Here is a 19,297-nt window from a genome sequence, read left to right as displayed (position 1 = left end):
TGACATTAGGCTCTAGTTGGGCGCGCTGTATATAGATGGGTGACATTAGGCTCTAGTTGGCTGCGCTGTATATAGATGGGTGGCATTAGGTTCTAGTTGGGCGCCCTGTATATAGATGGGTGACATTAGGCTCTAGTTGGGTGCACTGTATATAGATGGGTGACATTAGACTCTAGTTGGGCGCACTGTATATAGATGGGTGGCATTAGGCTCTAGTTGGGCGCACTGTATATAGATGGGTGACATTACGCTCTAGTTGGGTGCGCTGTATATAGATGGGTGACATTAGGCTCTAGTTGGGCGCACTGTATAGAGATGGGTGACATTAGACTCTAGTTGGGCGCGCTGTATATAGATGGGTGACATTAGACTCTAGTTGGGTGCGCTGTATATAGATGGGTGACATTAGGCTCTAGTTGGGTGCGCTGTATATAGATTGGTGACATTAGACTCTAGTTGGGCGCACTGTATATAGATGGGTGGCATTAGGCTCTAGTTGGGCGCACTGTATATAGATGGGTGACATTAGGCTCTAGTTGGGCACACTGTATAGAGATGGGTGACATTAGGCTCTAGTTGGGCGCACTGTATCTCTATACAGTGCGCCCAACTAGAGCCTAATGTCACCCATCTCTATACAGTGTGCCCAACTAGAGCCTAATGTCACCCATCTATATACAGTGCGCCCAACTAGAGCCTAATGCCACCCATCTATATACAGCGCACCCAACTAGAGCGTAATGTCACCCATCTATATACAGTGCGCCCAACTAGAGCGTAATGTCACCCATATCTATACAGTGTGCCCAACTAGAGTCTAATGTCTAATGGGTGACATTAGACTCTAGTTGGGTGCGCTGTATATAGATGGGTGACATTAGGCTCTAGTTGGGTGCGCTGTATATAGATGGGTGACATTAGACTCTAGTTGGGCGCCCTGTATATACATGGGTGGCATTAGGCTCTAGTTGGGTGCGCTGTATATAGATGGGTGACATTAGACTCTAGTTAGGCGCCCTGTATATACATGGGTGACATTAGGCTCTAGTTGGGTGCACTGTATATAGACAGGTGACATTAGGCTCTAGTTGGGTGCACTGTATATAGATGGGTGACATTAGGCTCTAGTTGGGTGCACTGTATATAGATGGGTGACATTAGGCTCTAGTTGGGCGCACTGTATATAGATGGGTGACATTAGGCTCTAGTTGGGTGCACTGTGTATAGATGGGTGACATTAGGCTCTAGTTGGGTGCACTGTATATAGATGGGTGACATTAGGCTCTAGTTGGGCGCACTGTATTTAGATGGGTGACATTAGGCTCTAGTTGGGCACACTGTATAGATATGGGTGACATTAGGCTCTAGTTGGGTGCACTGTATATAGATGGGTGACATTAGGCTCTAGTTGGATGCACTGTATATACATTAATGATGTTAGGCTCTAGTTGGGTGCACTGTATATAGATGGGTGACATTAGGCTCTAGTTGGGCGCACTGTATATAGATGGGTGACATTAGGCTCTAGTTGGGAGCTCTGTATATAGATGGGTGACATTAGGCTCTAGTTGGGTGCGCTGTATATAGATGGGTGACATTAGGCTCTAGTTGGGCGCACTGTATATAGGGGGGGGGACATTACGCTCTAGTTGGGCGCACTGTATATAGATGGGTGACATTAGGCTCTAGTTGGGTGCGCTGTATATAGATGGGTGACATTAGGCTCTAGTTGGGTGCGCTGTATATAGATGGGTGACATTAGACTCTAGTTGGGCGCCCTGTATATAGATGGGTGACATTAGGCTCTAGTTGGGTGCGCTGTATATAGATGGGTGACATTAGGCTCTAGTTGGGTGCGCTGTATATAGATGGGTGACATTAGGCTCTAGTTGGGCGCACTGTATATAGATGGGTGACATTAGGCTCTAGTTGGGTGCGTTGTATATACATGGGTGACATTAGGCTCTAGTTGGGTGCACTGTATATAGATGGGTGACATTAGGCTCTGGTTGGACGCGCTGTATAGAGATGGGTGACATTAGGCTCTAGTTGGGTGCACTGTATATAGATGGGTGACATTAGGCTCTAGTTGGGTGCGCTGTATATAGATGGGTGACATTAGACTCTAGTTGGGCGCCCTGTATATAGAGGTGTGACATTAGGCTCTAGTTGGGTGCGCTGTATATAGATGGGTGGCATTAGGCTCTAGTTGGGTGCACTGTATATAGATGGGTGACATTAGGCTCTAGTTGGGTGCACTGTATATAGATGGGTGACATTAGGCTCTAGTTGGGCGCACTGTATATAGATGGGTGACATTAGGCTCTAGTTGGGCGCACTGTATATAGATGGGTGACATTAGGCTCTAGTTGGGTGTACTGTATATAGATGGGTGACATTAGGCTCTAGTTGGGTGCGCTGTATATAGATGGGTGACATTAGGCTCTAGTTGGGCGCACTGTATATAGATGGGTGACATTAGGCTCTAGTTGGGTGCGCTGTATATAGATGGGTGACATTACGCTCTAGTTGGGTGCGTTGTATATAGATGGGTGACATTAGGCTCTAGTTGGGTGCGCTGTATATAGATGGGTGACATTAGGCTCTAGTTGGGTGCGCTGTATATAGATGGGTGACATTAGACTCTAGTTGGGTGCACTGTATATAGATGGGTGACATTAGGCTCTAGTTGGGCGCACTGTATATAGATGGGTGACATTAGGCTCTAGTTGGGTGCGCTGTATATAGATGGGTGACATTAGGCTCAGTTGGGTGCACTGTATATAGATGGGTGACATTAGGCTTTAGTTGGGTGTACTGTATATAGACGGGTGACATTAGGCTCTAGTTGGGTGCGCTGTATATAGATGGGTGACATTAGACTCTAGTTGGGTGCACTGTATATAGATGGGTGACATTAGGCTCTAGTTGGGCGCACTGTATATACATGGGTGACATTACGCTCTAGTTGGGCGCACTGTATATAGATGGGTGACATTAGGCTCTAGTTGGGTGCGCTGTATATAGATGGGTGACATTAGGCTCTAGTTGGGCGCGCTGTATATAGATGGGCGACATTAGGCTCTAGTTGGGTGCACTGTATATAGATGGGTGACATTAGGCTCTAGTTGGGTGCGCTGTATATAGATGGGTGACATTACGCTCTAGTTGGGTGCACTGTATATAGACAGGTGACATTAGGCTCTAGTTGGGTGCGCTGTATATAGACAGGTGACATTAGGCTCTAGTTGGGTGCACTGTATATAGATGGGTGACATTACGCTCTAGTTGGGTGCACTGTATATAGATGGGTGACAATAGACTCTAGTTGGGCGCACTGTATATTGATGGGTGGTATTAGGCTCTAGTTGGGTGCACTGTATATAGATGGGTGACATTAGGCTCTAGTTGGGTGCACTGTATATAGATTAGTGACATTAGGCTCTAGTTGGGTGCGCTGTATAGAGATGGGTGACTATACACTCTAGTTGGGCGCGCTGTATATAGATGGGTGACATTAGGCTCTAGTTGGGTGCACTGTATATAGATGGGTGACATTAGGCTCTAGTTGGGTGCGCTGTATATAGATGGGTGACATTAGGCTCTAGTTGGGTGCACTGTATATAGATTGATGACATCAGGCTCTAGTTGGGTGCACTGTATATAGATGGGTGACATTAGGCTCTAGTTGGGCGCACTGTATATAGATGGGTGGCATTAGGCTCTAGTTGGGCGCACTGTATATAGATGGGTGACATTAGGCTCTAGTTGGGCGCACTGTATAGAGATGGGTGACATTAGGCTCTAGTTGGGCGCACTCTATAGAGATGGGTGACCTTAGACTCTAGTTGGGCGCGCTGTATATAGATGGGTGACATTAGACTCTAGTTGGGTGCGCTGTATATAGATGGGTGACATTAGACTCTAGTTGGGCGCCCTGTATATACATGGGTGGCATTAGGCTCTAGTTGGGTGCGCTGTATATAGATGGGTGACATTAGACTCTAGTTGGGCGCACTGTATATAGATGGGTGACATTAGGCTCTAGTTGGGTGCACTGTATATAGATGGGTGACATTAAACTCTAGTTGGGTGCACTGTATATAGATGGGTGACATTAGGCTCTAGTTGGGCACACTGTATATAGATGGGTGACATTAGACTCTAGTTGGGCGCCCTGTATATAGATGGGTGACATTAGGCTCTAGTTGGATGCACTGTATATACATTAATGATGTTAGGCTCTAGTTGGGTGCACTGTATATAGATGGGTGACATTAGGCTCTAGTTGGGTGCGCTGTATATAGATGGGTGACATTAGGCTCTAGTTGGGCGCACTGTATATAGATGGGTGACATTAGGCTCTAGTTGGGAGCTCTGTATATAGATGGGTGACATTAGGCTCTAGTTGGGTGCGCTGTATATAGATGGGTGACATTAGGCTCTAGTTGGGCGCACTGTATATACATGGGTGACATTACGCTCTAGTTGGGCGCACTGTATATAGATGGGTGACATTAGGCTCTAGTTGGGTGCGCTGTATATAGATGGGTGACATTAGGCTCTAGTTGGGTGCGCTGTATATAGATGGGTGACATTAGACTCTAGTTGGGCGCCCTGTATATAGATGGGTGACATTAGACTCTAGTTGGGCGCCCTGTATATAGATGGGTGACATTAGGCTCTAGTTGGGTGCGCTGTATATAGATGGGTGACATTAGGCTCTAGTTGGGTGCGCTGTATATAGATGGGTGACATTAGGCTCTAGTTGGGTGCGTTGTATATACATGGGTGACATTAGGCTCTAGTTGGGTGCACTGTATATAGATGGGTGACATTAGGCTCTAGTTGGGTGCGCTGTATATAGATGGGTGACATTAGACTCTAGTTGGGCGCCCTGTATATAGAGGTGTGACATTAGGCTCTAGTTGGGTGCGCTGTATATAGATGGGTGGCATTAGGCTCTAGTTGGGTGCGCTGTATATAGATGGGTGACATTAGGCTCTAGTTGGGTGCACTGTATATAGATGGGTGACATTAGGCTCTAGTTGGGCGCACTGTATATAGATGGGTGATATTAGGCTCTCGTTGGGCGCACTGTATATAGATGGGTGACATTAGGCTCTAGTTGGGTGTACTGTATATAGATGGGTGACATTAGGCTCTAGTTGGGTCCGCTGTATATAGATGGGTGACATTAAGCTCTAGTTGGGCGCACTGTATATAGATGGGTGACATTAGGCTCTAGTTGGGTGCGCTGTATATAGATGGGTGACATTACGCTCTAGTTGGGTGCGTTCTATATAGATGGGTGACATTAGGCTCTAGTTGGGTGCGCTGTATATAGATGGGTGACATTAGGCTCTAGTTGGGCGCACTGTATATAGATGGGTGACATTAGGCTCTAGTTGGGTGCACTGTACATACATGGATGATATTACGCTCTAGTTGGGTGCGCTGTATATAGATGGGTGACATTAGGCTCTAGTTGGGTGCACTGTATATAAATGGATGACATTAGGCTCTAGTTGGGTGCACTGTATATAGATGGGTGACATTAGGCTCTAGTTGGGTGCACTGTACATACATGGATGATATTACGCTCTAGTTGGGTGCGCTGTATATAGATGGGTGACATTAAGCTCTAGTTGGGTGCGCTGTATATAGATGGGTGACATTAGGCTCTAGTTGGGCACACTGTATATAGAAGGGTGACATTAGGCTCTAGTTGGGTGCTCTGTATATAGATGGGTGACATTAGGCTCTAGTTGGGCGCACTGTATATAGAAGGGTGACATTAGGCTCTAGTTGGATGCACTGTATATAGATGAGTGACATTAGGCTCTAGTTGGGTGCGCTGTATATAGATGGGTGACAATAGGCTCTAGTTGGGTGTACTGTATATAGATGGGTGACATTAGCCTCTAGTTGGGCACACTGTATATAGAAGGGTGACATTAGGCTCTAGTTGGGTGCACTGTACATACATGGATGATATTACGCTCTAGTTGGGTGCGCTGTATATAGATGGGTGACATTAGGCTCTAGTTGGGTGCACTGTACATACATGGATGATATTACGCTCTAGTTGGGTGCGCTGTATATAGATGGATGACATTAGGCTCTAGTTGGGCGCGCTGTATATAGATGGGTGACATTAGGCTCCAGTTGGGCGCACTGTATTTAGATGGGTGACATTAGGCTCTAGTTGGGTGCACTGTATATAGAGGTGTGACATTAGGCTCTAGTTGGGTGCACTGTATATAGATGGGTGACATTAGACTTTAGTTGGGTGCACTGTATATAGATGGGTGACATTAGGCTCTAGTTGGGTGCGCTGTACATAGATGGGTGACATTAGGCTCTAGTTGGGTGCACTGTACATACATGGATGATATTACGCTCTAGTTGGGTGCGCTGTATATAGATGGGTGACATTAGGCTCTAGTTGGGTGCACTGTATATAAATGGATGACATTAGGCTCTAGTTGGGCACACTGTATATAGATGGGCGACATTAGGCTCTAGTTGGGTGCACTGTATATAGATGGGTGACATTAGGCTCTAGTTGGGTGCACTGTACATACATGGATGATATTACGCTCTAGTTGGCTGCGCTGTATATAGATGCGTGACATTAGGCTCTAGTTGGGCGCACTGTATATAGATGGGTGACATTAGGCTCTAGTTGGGCGCACTGTATATAGATGGGTGACATTAGGCTCTAGTTGGGCGCACTGTATATAGATGGGTGACATTAGGCTCTAGTTGGGCGCACTGTATATAGATGGATGACATTAGGCTCTAGTTGGGTGCACTGTATATAGATGGGTGACATTAGGCTCTAGTTGGGCGCACTGTATATAGATGGGTGACATTAGGCTCTAGTTGGGTGCGCTGTATATAGATGGGTGACATTAGGCTCTAGTTGGGCGCACTGTATATACATGGGTGGCATTAGGCTCTAGTTGGGTGCGCTGTATATAGATGGGTGACATTAGGCTCTAGTTGGGCGCACTGTATATAGATGGGTGACATTAGGCTCTAGTTGGGTGTACTGTATATAGATGGGTAACATTAGACTCTAGTTGGGTGCGCTGTATATATATGGGCGACATTAGGCTGTAGTTGGGTGCGCTGTATATAGATGGGTGACATTAGGCTCTAGTTGGGCGCGCTGTATATAGATCGGTGACATTAGGCTCTAGTTGGGTGCACTCTATATAGATGGGTGACATAAGACTCTAGTTGGGTGCACTGTATATAGATGGGTGACATTAGGCTCTAGTTGGGTGCACTGTATATAGAAGGGTGACATTAGGCTTTAGTTGGGTGCGCTGTATATAGATGGGTGACATTAGGCTTTAGTTGGGTGCACTGTATATAGATGGGTGACATTAGGCTCTAGTTGGATGCACTGTATATAGATGGGTGACATTAGGCTCTAGTTGGGTGTACTGTATATAGATGGGTGACATTAGGCTCTAGTTGGGCGCGCTGTATATAGATGGGTGACATTAGGCTCTAGTTGGATGCGCTGTATATAGATGGGTGACATTAGGCTCTAGTTGGGTGCACTCTATATAGATGGGTGACATTAGGCTCTAGTTGGGTGCACTGTATATAGATGGGTGACATTAGGCTATAGTTGGGTGCACTGTATATAGATGGGTGACATTAGGCTCTAGTTGGGCACACTGTATATAGAAGGGTGACATTAGGCTTTAGTTGGGTGCACTGTATATAGATGGGTGACATTAGGCTCTAGTTGGATGCACTGTATATAGATGAGTGACATTAGGCTCTAGTTGGGTGCGCTGTATATAGATGGGTGACATTAGGCTCTAGTTGGGTGCACTGTATATAGATGGGTGACATTAGGCTCTAGTTGGGTGCTCTGTATATAGATGGGTGACATTAGGCTATAGTTGGGTGCACTCTATATAGATGGGTGATATTAGGCTTTAGTTGGGTGCACTGTATATAGATGGGTGACATTAGACTCTAGCTGAGTGTGCTGTATATAGATGGGTGACATTAGGCTCTAGTTGGGTGCACTGTATATAGATGAGTGACATTAGGCTCTAGTTGGGTGCGCTGTATATAGATGGGTGACATTAGGCTCTAGTTGGGTGCACTGTATATAGATGGGTGACATTAGGCTCTAGTTGGGTGCTCTGTATATAGATGGGTGACATTAGGCTCTAGTTGGGCGCACTGTATATAGAAGGGTGACATTAGGCTTTAGTTGGGTGCACTGTATATAGATGGGTGACATTAGGCTCTAGTTGGATGCACTGTATATAGATGAGTGACATTAGGCTCTAGTTGGGTGCGCTGTATATAGATGGGTGACATTAGGCTCTAGTTGGGTGCACTGTATATAGATGGGTGACATTAGGCTCTAGTTGGGTGCACTGTATATAGATGGGTGACATTAGGCTCTAGTTGGGTGCACTGTATATAGATCGGTGACATTAGGCTCTAGTTGGGTGCACTGTATATAGATGGGTGACATTAGGCTCTAGTTGGGTGCTCTGTATATAGATGGGTGACATTAGGCTATAGTTGGGTGCACTCTATATAGATGGGTGACATAAGACTCTAGTTGGGTGCACTGTATATAGATGGGTGACATTAGGCTCTAGTTGGGCGCACTGTATATAGATGGGTGACATTAGGCTTTAGTTGGGTGCACTGTATATAGATGGGTGACATTAGGCTCTAGTTGGGCACACTGTATATAGAAGGGTGACATTAGGCTTTAGTTGGGTGCACTGTATATAGATGGGTGACATAAGACTCTAGTTGGGTGCACTGTATATAGATGGGTGACATTAGGCTCTAGTTGGGTGTACTGTATATAGATGGGTGACATTAGGCTCTAGTTGGGTGCACTCTATATAGATGGGTGACATTAGGCTTTAGTTGGGTGCACTGTATATAGATGGGTGACATTAGGCTCTAGTTGGATGCACTGTATATAGATGGGTGACATAAGACTCTAGTTGGGTGCACTGTATATAGATGGGTGACATTAGGCTCTAGTTGGGTGCTCTGTATATAGATGGGTGACATTAGGCTCTAGTTGGATGCACTGTATATAGATGGGTGACATTAGGCTCTAGTTGGGTGCGCTGTATATAGATGGGTGACATTAGGCTCTAGTTGGGTGCACTCTATATAGATGGGTGACATTAGGCTCTAGTTGGGTGCGCTGTATATAGATGGGTGACATTAGACTCTAGTTGGGTGCACTCTATATAGATGGGTGACATAAGACTCTAGTTGGGTGCATTGTATATAGATGGGTGACATTAGGCTCTAGTTGGGCGCACTGTATACAGATGGGTGACATTAGGCTCTAGTTGGGCACACTGTATATAGAAGGGTGACATTAGGCTTTAGTTGGGTGCACTGTATATAGATGGGTGACATTAGGCTCTAGTTGGATGCACTGTATATAGATGAGTGACATTAGGCTCTAGTTGGGTGCGCTGTATATAGATGGGTGACATTAGGCTCTAGTTGGATGCACTGTATATAGATGAGTGACATTAGGCTCTAGTTGGGTGCACTGTATATAGATGGGTGACATTAGGCTCTAGTTGGATGCACTGTATATAGATGAGTGACATTAGGCTCTAGTTGGGTGCTCTGTATATAGATGGGTGACATTAGGCTCTAGTTGGGTGTACTGTATATAGATGGGTGGCATTAGGCTCTAGTTGGGCGCACAGTATATACATGGGTGACATTAGGCTCTAGTTGGGTGCACTGTATAGATATGGGTGACATTAGGCTCTAGTTGGATGCACTGTATATAGATGAGTGACATTAGGCTCTAGTTGGGTGCGCTGTATATAGATGGGTGACATTAGGCTCTAGTTGGATGCACTGTATATAGATGAGTGACATTAGGCTCTAGTTGGGTGCACTGTATATAGATGGGTGACATTAGGCTCTAGTTGGATGCACTGTATATAGATGAGTGACATTAGGCTCTAGTTGGGTGCTCTGTATATAGATGGGTGACATTAGGCTCTAGTTGGGTGTACTGTATATAGATGGGTGGCATTAGGCTCTAGTTGGGCGCACAGTATATACATGGGTGACATTAGGCTCTAGTTGGGTGCACTGTATAGATATGGGTGACATTAGACTCTAGTTGGGTGCGCTGTATATAGATGGGTGACATTAGGCTCTAGTTGGGTGCGCTGTATATAGATAGGTGACATTAGGCTGTAGTTGGGCGCGCTGTATATAGATGGGTGACATTAGGCTCTAGTTGGGCGCACTGTATATAGATGGGTAACATTAGGCTCTAGTTGGGCGCACTGTATAGAGATGGGTGACATTAGACTCTAGTTGGGCGCACTGTATATAGATGGGTGACATTAGGCTCTAGTTGGGTGTACTGTATATAGATGGGTGGCATTAGGCTCTAGTTGGGCGCACTGTATATAGATGGGTGACATTAGGCTCTAGTTGGGTGCGCTGTATATAGATGCGTGACATTAGGCTGTAGTTGGGCGCTCTGTATATAGATGGGTGACATTAGGCTCTAGTTGGGCGCACAGTATATAGATGGGTGACATTAGGCTCTAGTTGGGTGCGCTGTATATAGATGGGTGACATTAGGCTTTAGTTGGGTGCACTGTATAGATATGGGTGACATTAGACTCTAGTTGGGTGCGCTGTATATACATGGGTGACATTAGGCTCTAGTTGGGCGCACTGTATATAGATGGGTGACATTAGGCTCTAGTTGGGCGCACTCTATATAGATGAATGATATTAGGCTTTCCCTATGTGCACTATATATTTGCGGTTGATATTGGGTTGTAGTTTGGCGCATTACATATACATGGGTCATATTAGTCCGTAGTTGGGTGCACTTTTGATAGATGTGTGGCACAGCTCTAATTGGATGCACCGTATATACGTCTGACGTTGGGCTCTAGTCGGGTGCGTTACGCAAGCATTAAGATGGCCGTGTGTGACGGTAGAATGTATCGGGGTGCAGCGTAGGTACGGTGTGTGTAGGTTGCAGTGTGTGACGCCGGTATCCAGCAGGGTGCACTGTGTGTACGCCGGCCTCCAGTCTTGTGCAGTGGATGTTTGTGTCCCCCGACGGCTGCAGCATTTGTGTGTAACGCTAGCAGGGTGCAGCTTGCATCCCGTGCAGCAGATTGCAGTGTGGGTTGGTGTGACATCGGCCTCTCGTCGGGGGCATCCAGCCGGCTGCAGTGTATGCGGGTACCCGGGGATGGCACGGGCATCTGGTGTGTAGACCCCTGCAGAGCGTGCATGTGTGTGACACAACAGCAGATTGCGGTGGGTGCAGGGCAGGGATCTGGGATGGTTCCCGTCTGGCTGGATGCAGTGTGCGCCACGCTACGCTCCGTGTGTATGCGTGCGTCTAGGTGTATGGGGGTGCGGTGTACATCGGTGGGGTGCATGGGAGGGGGATGGGGAAGGACACTCACATCTTGCAGGGTGCTGTTCAGGCTCTGATACAGCTGCAGCTCCTTCTTCTCCAGCTTCTGACAAAAGATGGCTCTCAATGACGTCACTAACATCCGGGGCTTTGCAGAGAGGGAGGGGGACAGGGAGGGGATGAAGGAGGGGGATGGGAGGAGGGCCGGAGCGCTATATATTATTCATAGATACAATGTGTCACCGTGCCCGCTGTATATAGAACTTATATCATTGCGGTCTATGTGCAGTTATATACCAGCAGTGTGTGATATCAGCCGGCGGACCGGATTGTGTCACATGTGCTGTGGGGGCAGGGTGGAAGACGTCGCCCCCCCATCATAAAGATGTCAGTAAATGGCTGACCTGATGGAAGCATATTACGTCCCAGGAGGCTTATACGTAACGCATACCGGACCGCAGGCCATGCAGTCATTTAGATGGTCAGCTCTTCGGTCCACGATCGACTCATTTATGGACGTTCACCAAAGGCTTTACTAATCCGCCATGTTTGCGCTGCATCGTAGATTAGGTTAATATCAGGTCATTCTGGTGGATAACGGTTATGTCGACTTATCAGGGGTCTTAAAGGGGTTTTCTGAGCACCTCAAACATTGGTGGGGGGACACAAAGTATTAAATAAAACCACATATACTCACCTCCCGCTGCACGCCGCTCCCACGCCACCGCTGCTACAGTCTGTTTACCAGTGTGACTACTGCAGCCAATGGGTGGCCAGGAAAGACGTCCTCAGTTTCCGTAAAACTGCCTTACGGCGTTAATATTATAGGGGGTCTTCCAATTGTAAACTATTGATGTTCTTTCCTTAGGACAGGCCACCAATAGTAAATCGGTGGGGTCTGTTACCTCGGACCCCCTATTATCAGCTGTTCACCAGGCCGAAGCACTCGTACACTGAGCTGATTTCTGCAGGAAGCAGACAGCTTTATTCTAGCTGCAGTGGTCAGGTTTGGTATTACAGGCCATTCACTTTAATGTAAACTTTGCCTGTAATACCAAACCTGGCCACTGCAGTTGGAATGGAGCTGTATGCTTCCTGCAGAAATCAGCTTAGTGCATGAGCACACCGTTCCAGGCAGTAGACCTCGGCTGATCTATTATTGGTCTATTCTATGGAGAGGCCATTAATAGTTTACAACTGGGCAATCCTATTAATTGCATTAGTGGGACATTGTTCAGCTCTGGTGTTACTTTGCGTAAAGCTGTTTTTGCACACTGTACAGTGTGTTGATATTATTTGAGCACTCTATGGCGGTATTGTGTGGCACTGGAAGTGATGTTTGGGACTTATAATTAGGTACGTATAGAATTGTTATTTGTATACTTTATGATGCTATACAATATAGGGGGATGGGCACAAGAAGAAGATACCACACAATGAACCATCTAACGTAAGGCCAAACCTGAGGAGTATGGTGGGAATCTGTGGAGGGGCTCTTAATATTCTAAGGTTGCCATTACATTTCCCAAACTTGCTATCCAATTTTCCATTAGCCCAAGGGTAAATCTATCCATTCATGAAGCAGTATTGAGCAGTGGAGGTATCTTTACTAGATATGCCTTTCTGGAGTCTGAGAAAGCAGGTTGGTGAGCCATATAGGGGGTCAAGAGGGTCACCATATTCAGGGCTGTATTAATAACAAGGCACTTGTGGGCCAGTGCCTGGGGCGGCAGGATTTAAAGGGCGCCTCTTTAATAGCCTTTTTTTAATTAATAAAAATAACTCTTTGAATTCTAGTAACGACCAGGGGGGTGGGCATAAGGTGTGCCTCCTGATTAGCACACCAGTACCTCGATGGAGCGGGACTGCTGAGTTTATGCGCTCACTAAAGTTGCAGTGGACTAAGTCACGGTGAGGCCTCGGCCTCAATTTTCAGCACGGCTCTTTTGCTGCTGTCTCTCGGGAGGCGTCATGCAGGTCTTTTCGGAGCATGATGGCTTCCGGCCAGGATGGGGATAAGAAGCAGCATCAGAGGTTTACTGCAGGTATAAGGAGGAATGATGGGATATGCTGCCTGTACACAATGAAGTTACACAGGGGATAGCAGGGAGGCATGGCTGTGTGATAACAGGATAGTGACAGGTATGACAGACAGCAGGGGGCCATAATAAGGGGCAGATACAAAGTGACAAGAAGGCCAGATAGAAAGGGGATGGGTGCAATAATAAAAAGGGCAGATACAAGTCTGATAGGGCAATTATACAGGTGACAGGCACAATAGTGAAAGGGCAGATATCTTAGTAACTGGGCTTGTTATAAAGGTGATGGGATAATAGGAGGGGCATATGTAAAAGAGATTTGAACAATGTTGAGGAGGAATTTTGAACCATTCTTCCCTACAAGTGTATTTCAGTTCATCAATATTTCTGGGATGCCTTGCATGCAGAGCCCTTTTCAAGTCATGCCACATCATCTCCATAGGGTTAAATCCAGGAGTCTGACTTTATCAATCTAAAACATAAATCTTCTTCCCTTTCAACTATTCTTTAGTTGATTACTTGTGTGCTTTGGGTTGTTGCCTTGTTGCATCATTCAACGACTCTTCAGCTTGAAGTCAAGGATGGCTGCCCTAAAATCCATCTATAAGATGTTCTGATCCACCGTAGAATTTATCGCTTCCTGAATGATCACAAAGGGTCCAGGCGCTGAGGCAGCAAAGCAGCCCCAAACCATGATGTGACAGCGGCCTGAGGTGATGAAAATAGGAGACTGTTGGTGTAGGAAGACTTTGATGGACCATCCAATGACATCATCATAAATGTTCATATGGGTGCAGCTTGGCGCTGGAGCGAGTCTGGACGGTAGTCCTACAGTAGGCATCGTGGGTAGTGAGGTGGTGTGCTGGTATCAATAGTCATTCTGTCTATGGATGCAACTTGCGTCTGCAGTTTTTTTTCTACCGTCTCCATGATCTTCTCACAGTAGAACAGAAGGGCTACTATCCATTCAATGAGGACCGAGTCAAACAGCGTATTGTATAGCATCAGAACAAAGACGCATGTGAGGCACTCGGCCCGTAGTAGCCAAACCAGGGAGCCGCAGGTGGTGGGTATATTTTATTAATCTCAAGTAAAGACAATAAAAACCTACTTGAACCACCTACTTATAACAGATAACGGCTCCAACCCCCCAAGGTGAACCTTTAAGGGGTACTCCCAAAATTGACTTTTATCACCTTTCCAGAGGGTGCGTGGGAGGAGTCTGATCGTTGGAGAGGGGGGGCTCGCTGCTGAAAGCGCTATCAACCGCGAAAACGGAGGTCCCGTACTCTCCTCTAAACAGCAAGACCCCCACCAATCAGACGTTTATCATCTCCCACCTCACCACTATATTCAACCTCTCTCTGACCTCCAGCATTTTTCCCTCCTCTTTCAAACACGCCATCATTTCCCAACTGCTACAGAAACCGACTCTTGACCCGACTGACTCCTCCAACGACCGACCCGTCTCCAACCTTCCCTTCATCTCCAAACTACTCGAACGCCTGGTTTACGCCCGCCTTATAAGCGATCTATCAGAACGCTCCCTTTCTGCCCCACTACAGTCTGGCTTTGCACGCTGTAGATTAGTAGTCTAAGACACCACATGCTGCTCTGACTGGCCGGTACGGCTCACATGGACAGCACTGGCCAATCAGAGCAGCATGTAGTGTCTTAGACCAGGAGTCCCCAACTCCAGTCCTCAGGGACCACAAACAGGTCATGTTTTCAGGATCTCCTATAGTAAGAACCCCTGTGGCAATGTCTGAGGCACCGACAATAATTATATCACCTGGGCAACACTGAGGACATCCTGAAAACATGACCTGTGTGGGCCCTGAGGATTGGAGTTGGGGAACACTGTCTTAGACTACCGACACATACTAATGCAGTGTTCATCAGGTAGTCAGAGATACGGGTGCAGCCATCTTTGTTTGTCCAGGCCATAGGGTATGAGCGCGCTCTGGGCTGGGTTGTCTGCCACTGGGTCCTCCTTAGCTCCTCCCCTTCACAGCTACAGCTCTAATTATTAGACAAAGGGGAGGAGACAAGGACAGATGCAGCTTAAACCAGCGGCATAAGAGCACTTTTACATGGTATGAACTGTCCGGCGCCGATGCCCAACTGGTTGTCTCAGCCATAATTGCTCCTGTGCTGTTTCAGAGGAAAGTGTATTACCAGAGGCGGTGTGGCCGGGGATCGCTCAGGTCACCCCTCCATTCACAGTACACAGGCGGTCATCCATAAGTGATAACTACCTGCTTACACAGACCGAGCCGTCATTCAGTTTCTGCATGCATGAGAAGTGAATGAATCCACAATTGTCGTTCCATGTATTTACACTGAACAATAATAATTGATTCTCGCTGGATCACAGGAATCCAATCCATCGGCCCGTGAAAAAGGGCCTAAACATCAACGGGCAGGAGGACACCTAGATGTAGATGAAACAGGAGCCCCCCTCCACAAGAGGTATAAGCTGTGACTGTCTACTCCCCCCTGCACAGGCCAGATCTCAGGCCAGAACAGTCTCCACACAAGTCAGTTGGCTCCTCCTGTCCATTGTGTCTATGGCCCATGAAGCTGCTGTAAAGCATCTCTCTAAATGCTGTTACATGCATCTCAGGCAAGATGGCCGCCCCCCCCAGTCATGTACAGACAACAGAAGATAAAAACGGATTAGAAAAACGTAATATGGTTCTTTATCCAGTTTTAATTGAGAAACAAATGTTGTGTGATGGCCCCTGTAAGGGTTGCAGCATCGAAGACGAGTCCCTGCAGTCCTCACACTCTAGAGGCACCCTGACTGCCCCTGCTATGACATGAAAGGGACAGTGGGGGGCAGGTGTTTCCATTGAAGTCAAGGGACATGTATGGTTTTGTAACATTTTTTCCTTTTATTCCTTAAATACATGCTCCTACCCACTAGCGTTTTTTTTAACGCTGCGATATCGCTGCATTTTTTTTTCACTCACAGCCTAAGACCACCACCATGAATAAAGAATTGGATCGACACCTCCTCCCGGAGCAACGTCTCCTAGCCTCCCAGCCATCCAGGAATATCTGGTGATGAACAATGCTTTTCCCACCATGATGGAGCTCCATGTCACAAGGCAAGAGTGATAGCTAAGCGGCTCGGTGAACAAAACATTGATATCTTGTGTCCACGGCCAGGAAACTCCCCAGATCTCCATCCCACTGAGAACCTGTGGTCAGTCCTCAAAAAGTGGGAGGACAAACACAAATTGTGATAAACCCCAAACACTGGTTAGGAAACATGGGTCATATAATGCAAACAGGCAGAATGAGCAGCATCACGAGGGTCTTCATTAAAATCCCATCATGTCGATGACTCTTATTTACTCCATAAAAGACTAACAGCACAACGTTTCAACTCGCATCAAGTTCAGATAACTTTGATAAAGACCCTTGCGTGGGTTGAAACGTTGTGCTGTTAGTCTTTTATGTCGTAAATAAAGAGTCACCGACATGATCCGATTTTAATGAAGACCCTCGTGATGCTGCTCATTCCGCCTGTTTGCATTATATGGACCAAGAAGGACTAAGGGAGTCTAGTCTTCTTTTCTGAGCTGTGCATCCCATTTCCATTTACCTCCCACGATTGTGGTCTGTAGTGTAGCGCCACTGTGACATCATTTGCTTTTGTTGACATCAGTTGCTGATGACAACATGGGTTGTCATCAGTCAGGATTTGGCAGGGAAAGGTCAACACTGTAAACACTTTGCCTAAACTTGAAGTATTGATCAGTAAAAGTGTAAAAACTTATGAAGGGCTTATAATTCTACTTCAGTAACCATAAAAACATCTGACTAAAAGATCTAAAATGTGTGTCTGTCTCAAAAACCTTTTGGCCACAGCTGTAGGTCTCCATGGTTAGACTACAAAACCCTCTGTAGTCTGATCCAGTCGCCTGTATTCTCACATCCCATGTTCGTTCCATTGATTAGAAGGGTATCCCTTGCCAGCTTTTTATTATTGATCCACAGATGGCGTTAAAAAGTCTGAACTGTGAGTCCCTCTAGGACCTGCATCTACCCCGAGCTCTGACCCACCCCAGAACAGCCATATGCAGATACTGTGCCAGGGGGATTGGGCTGCCTGACCTCTGCATTAGAGATGGTGAAGGGCCCTGCACTACATGGTTTCTATACCTCTCATTTACCTCTATGGCGTTATGCAGCAGCACAACCCACACAGCCATCTCCATAAGGCCTCCCTCACACAGGGCGTTTGCAGAAACGCAGCGTTTTTCAACGCTGCATTACTGCAGACTCTGCCCCGTTTCAGCAGCGCTGGCATACTTTATGCCAGCGGTTTGGCTGCATTTTGAGCTTGGCTGAAAATGCAGCCAAGGATGCTGAAAAGAAAGGAAAAAAAAAAACAATACTCACCTAGCCGCTACAGTCCAGGTCGCGGCCGCTGGTCTCTGCCGCTTATCCGGGCTTCCTCTGCACTAACAAATCTATTGCCGTAGGCCAGGTCTGAGAACCCCGCCTCCAGCAATAGAGTGCTGTGATTGGTTGTCGGCGTTTGCTCGATGCCCAATCACAGCCCTTCATTGACTGCCTCAGCCAATCAGAGCTTGCCGGCGCTGATTGGCTGAGACAGTCAATGAAGGGCTGTGATTGGTTATCGGCGCACTCAATGTCCAATCACAGCACTCTATTGCTGGAGGCGGGGTTCTCAAACCTGGCCTACAGCAATAGACTTGGGAGTGTTGGAGAAGCCCGGATCAGCGGCAGAGACCAGTGGTCGCGACCCGGACTGCAGCGGATAGGTGAGTATTGTTTTGTTCCCCCCCCATTCATTTCAATGGGCGACGCAGGGCTGAAAACGCCCCAAAATAGAACTTGCATCACTGTCAAAGCACAGCGTTGGGAGGCGCTGCGTTATCAGCCCTGTGTGAGCAGCCCCATTGAAATGAATGGGAGTGTTGTACAGCGTTTAGCGCTGGGCTGAAAAGGCAGCGCTAAACGCTGTACAAAACGCCCTGTGTGAGGGAGGCCTTCTCATCTTGGCCACCCAATCCTGAAGAGAGTTTTCAAGATCACTTCTATTGAGGACATATCCTCAGGATCCTGGTCAACCATTACTAATGGCAGCCACTACAAGGTGTCCGAGCAATCTGTTTGCCTCTATACAATGTGCTGTGGTGCTGACAACAAGCATCTAGACGGCCGATTGGCCAGAGCACTGCGCGGCAGACGCCAGTCACCTACCTATGGTGTGGATAGGTCATCATTAGGTCTTGCCCAGAAACCCATTTAAGCCTCGAAAGAGCCATGGCCTTAAAGGGGTTGTCCCGCGCCGAAACGGGTTTTTTTTTTTTTCACAGGCAGCGCTCAGCCAATCAGATACAGCTCTTTCAGCAGGCAGGAGATTTTAAATCCTTGCCTGATGCAACGACTTCAGAGCAGTGCAGGAGAAGACCCGGCTACACGCGGCTGAGCCCCGGCAGCAGCGGACAGGTGAGTATATATTTTTATTTTTTACTACAGCTAGGGATGATTTTCAGGGAAGGGCTTATATATTTAAAGCTCTTCCCCCGAAAACACTGCAGTGGTGCAGGCATTCTATTGCTTTTACTAGGAGAGCTTTGCGATCCTCTGCGACAGCTGTGGCAGGGGATTCTTTACTCCCCGTGGGGAGTCCTCTTTTCACTGAACACTGATACAGTGCTGCCACAGTGTTCAGTGATGAGGGAACTCCCCGCATGGAATGCGAAGCAAGCTCGTAACCAGAGTTTTTGCTCTTATGTCAGAGCAAAAATTTGGGTATTGCTAATTGGGGCATTGA

At 47.0% G+C, this 19,297-nt stretch overlaps 1 protein-coding gene across 1 annotated transcript in view; it reads right to left on the bottom strand.

The window, feature by feature from the left end:
* Positions 1–11,578, bottom strand: part of VAMP2 (vesicle associated membrane protein 2) — a 39,756-nt gene extending 28,178 nt beyond the window's left edge. Inside the window, exon 1 of the mRNA XM_066593794.1 lies at positions 11,490–11,578. Coding sequence (XP_066449891.1) covers positions 11,490–11,491 — 2 coding nt within the window. The 5' untranslated portion in view covers positions 11,492–11,578. The remainder of the gene's footprint in view (positions 1–11,489) is intronic.
* Between the last annotated feature and the right edge of the window lie 7,719 nt (positions 11,579–19,297).

This window comes from Eleutherodactylus coqui, chromosome 2 (genome assembly GCF_035609145.1).
Source record: "Eleutherodactylus coqui strain aEleCoq1 chromosome 2, aEleCoq1.hap1, whole genome shotgun sequence".
Classification (NCBI taxonomy): domain Eukaryota; kingdom Metazoa; phylum Chordata; class Amphibia; order Anura; family Eleutherodactylidae; genus Eleutherodactylus; species Eleutherodactylus coqui.
This window is presented reverse-complemented; position numbering and strand designations above follow the sequence as displayed.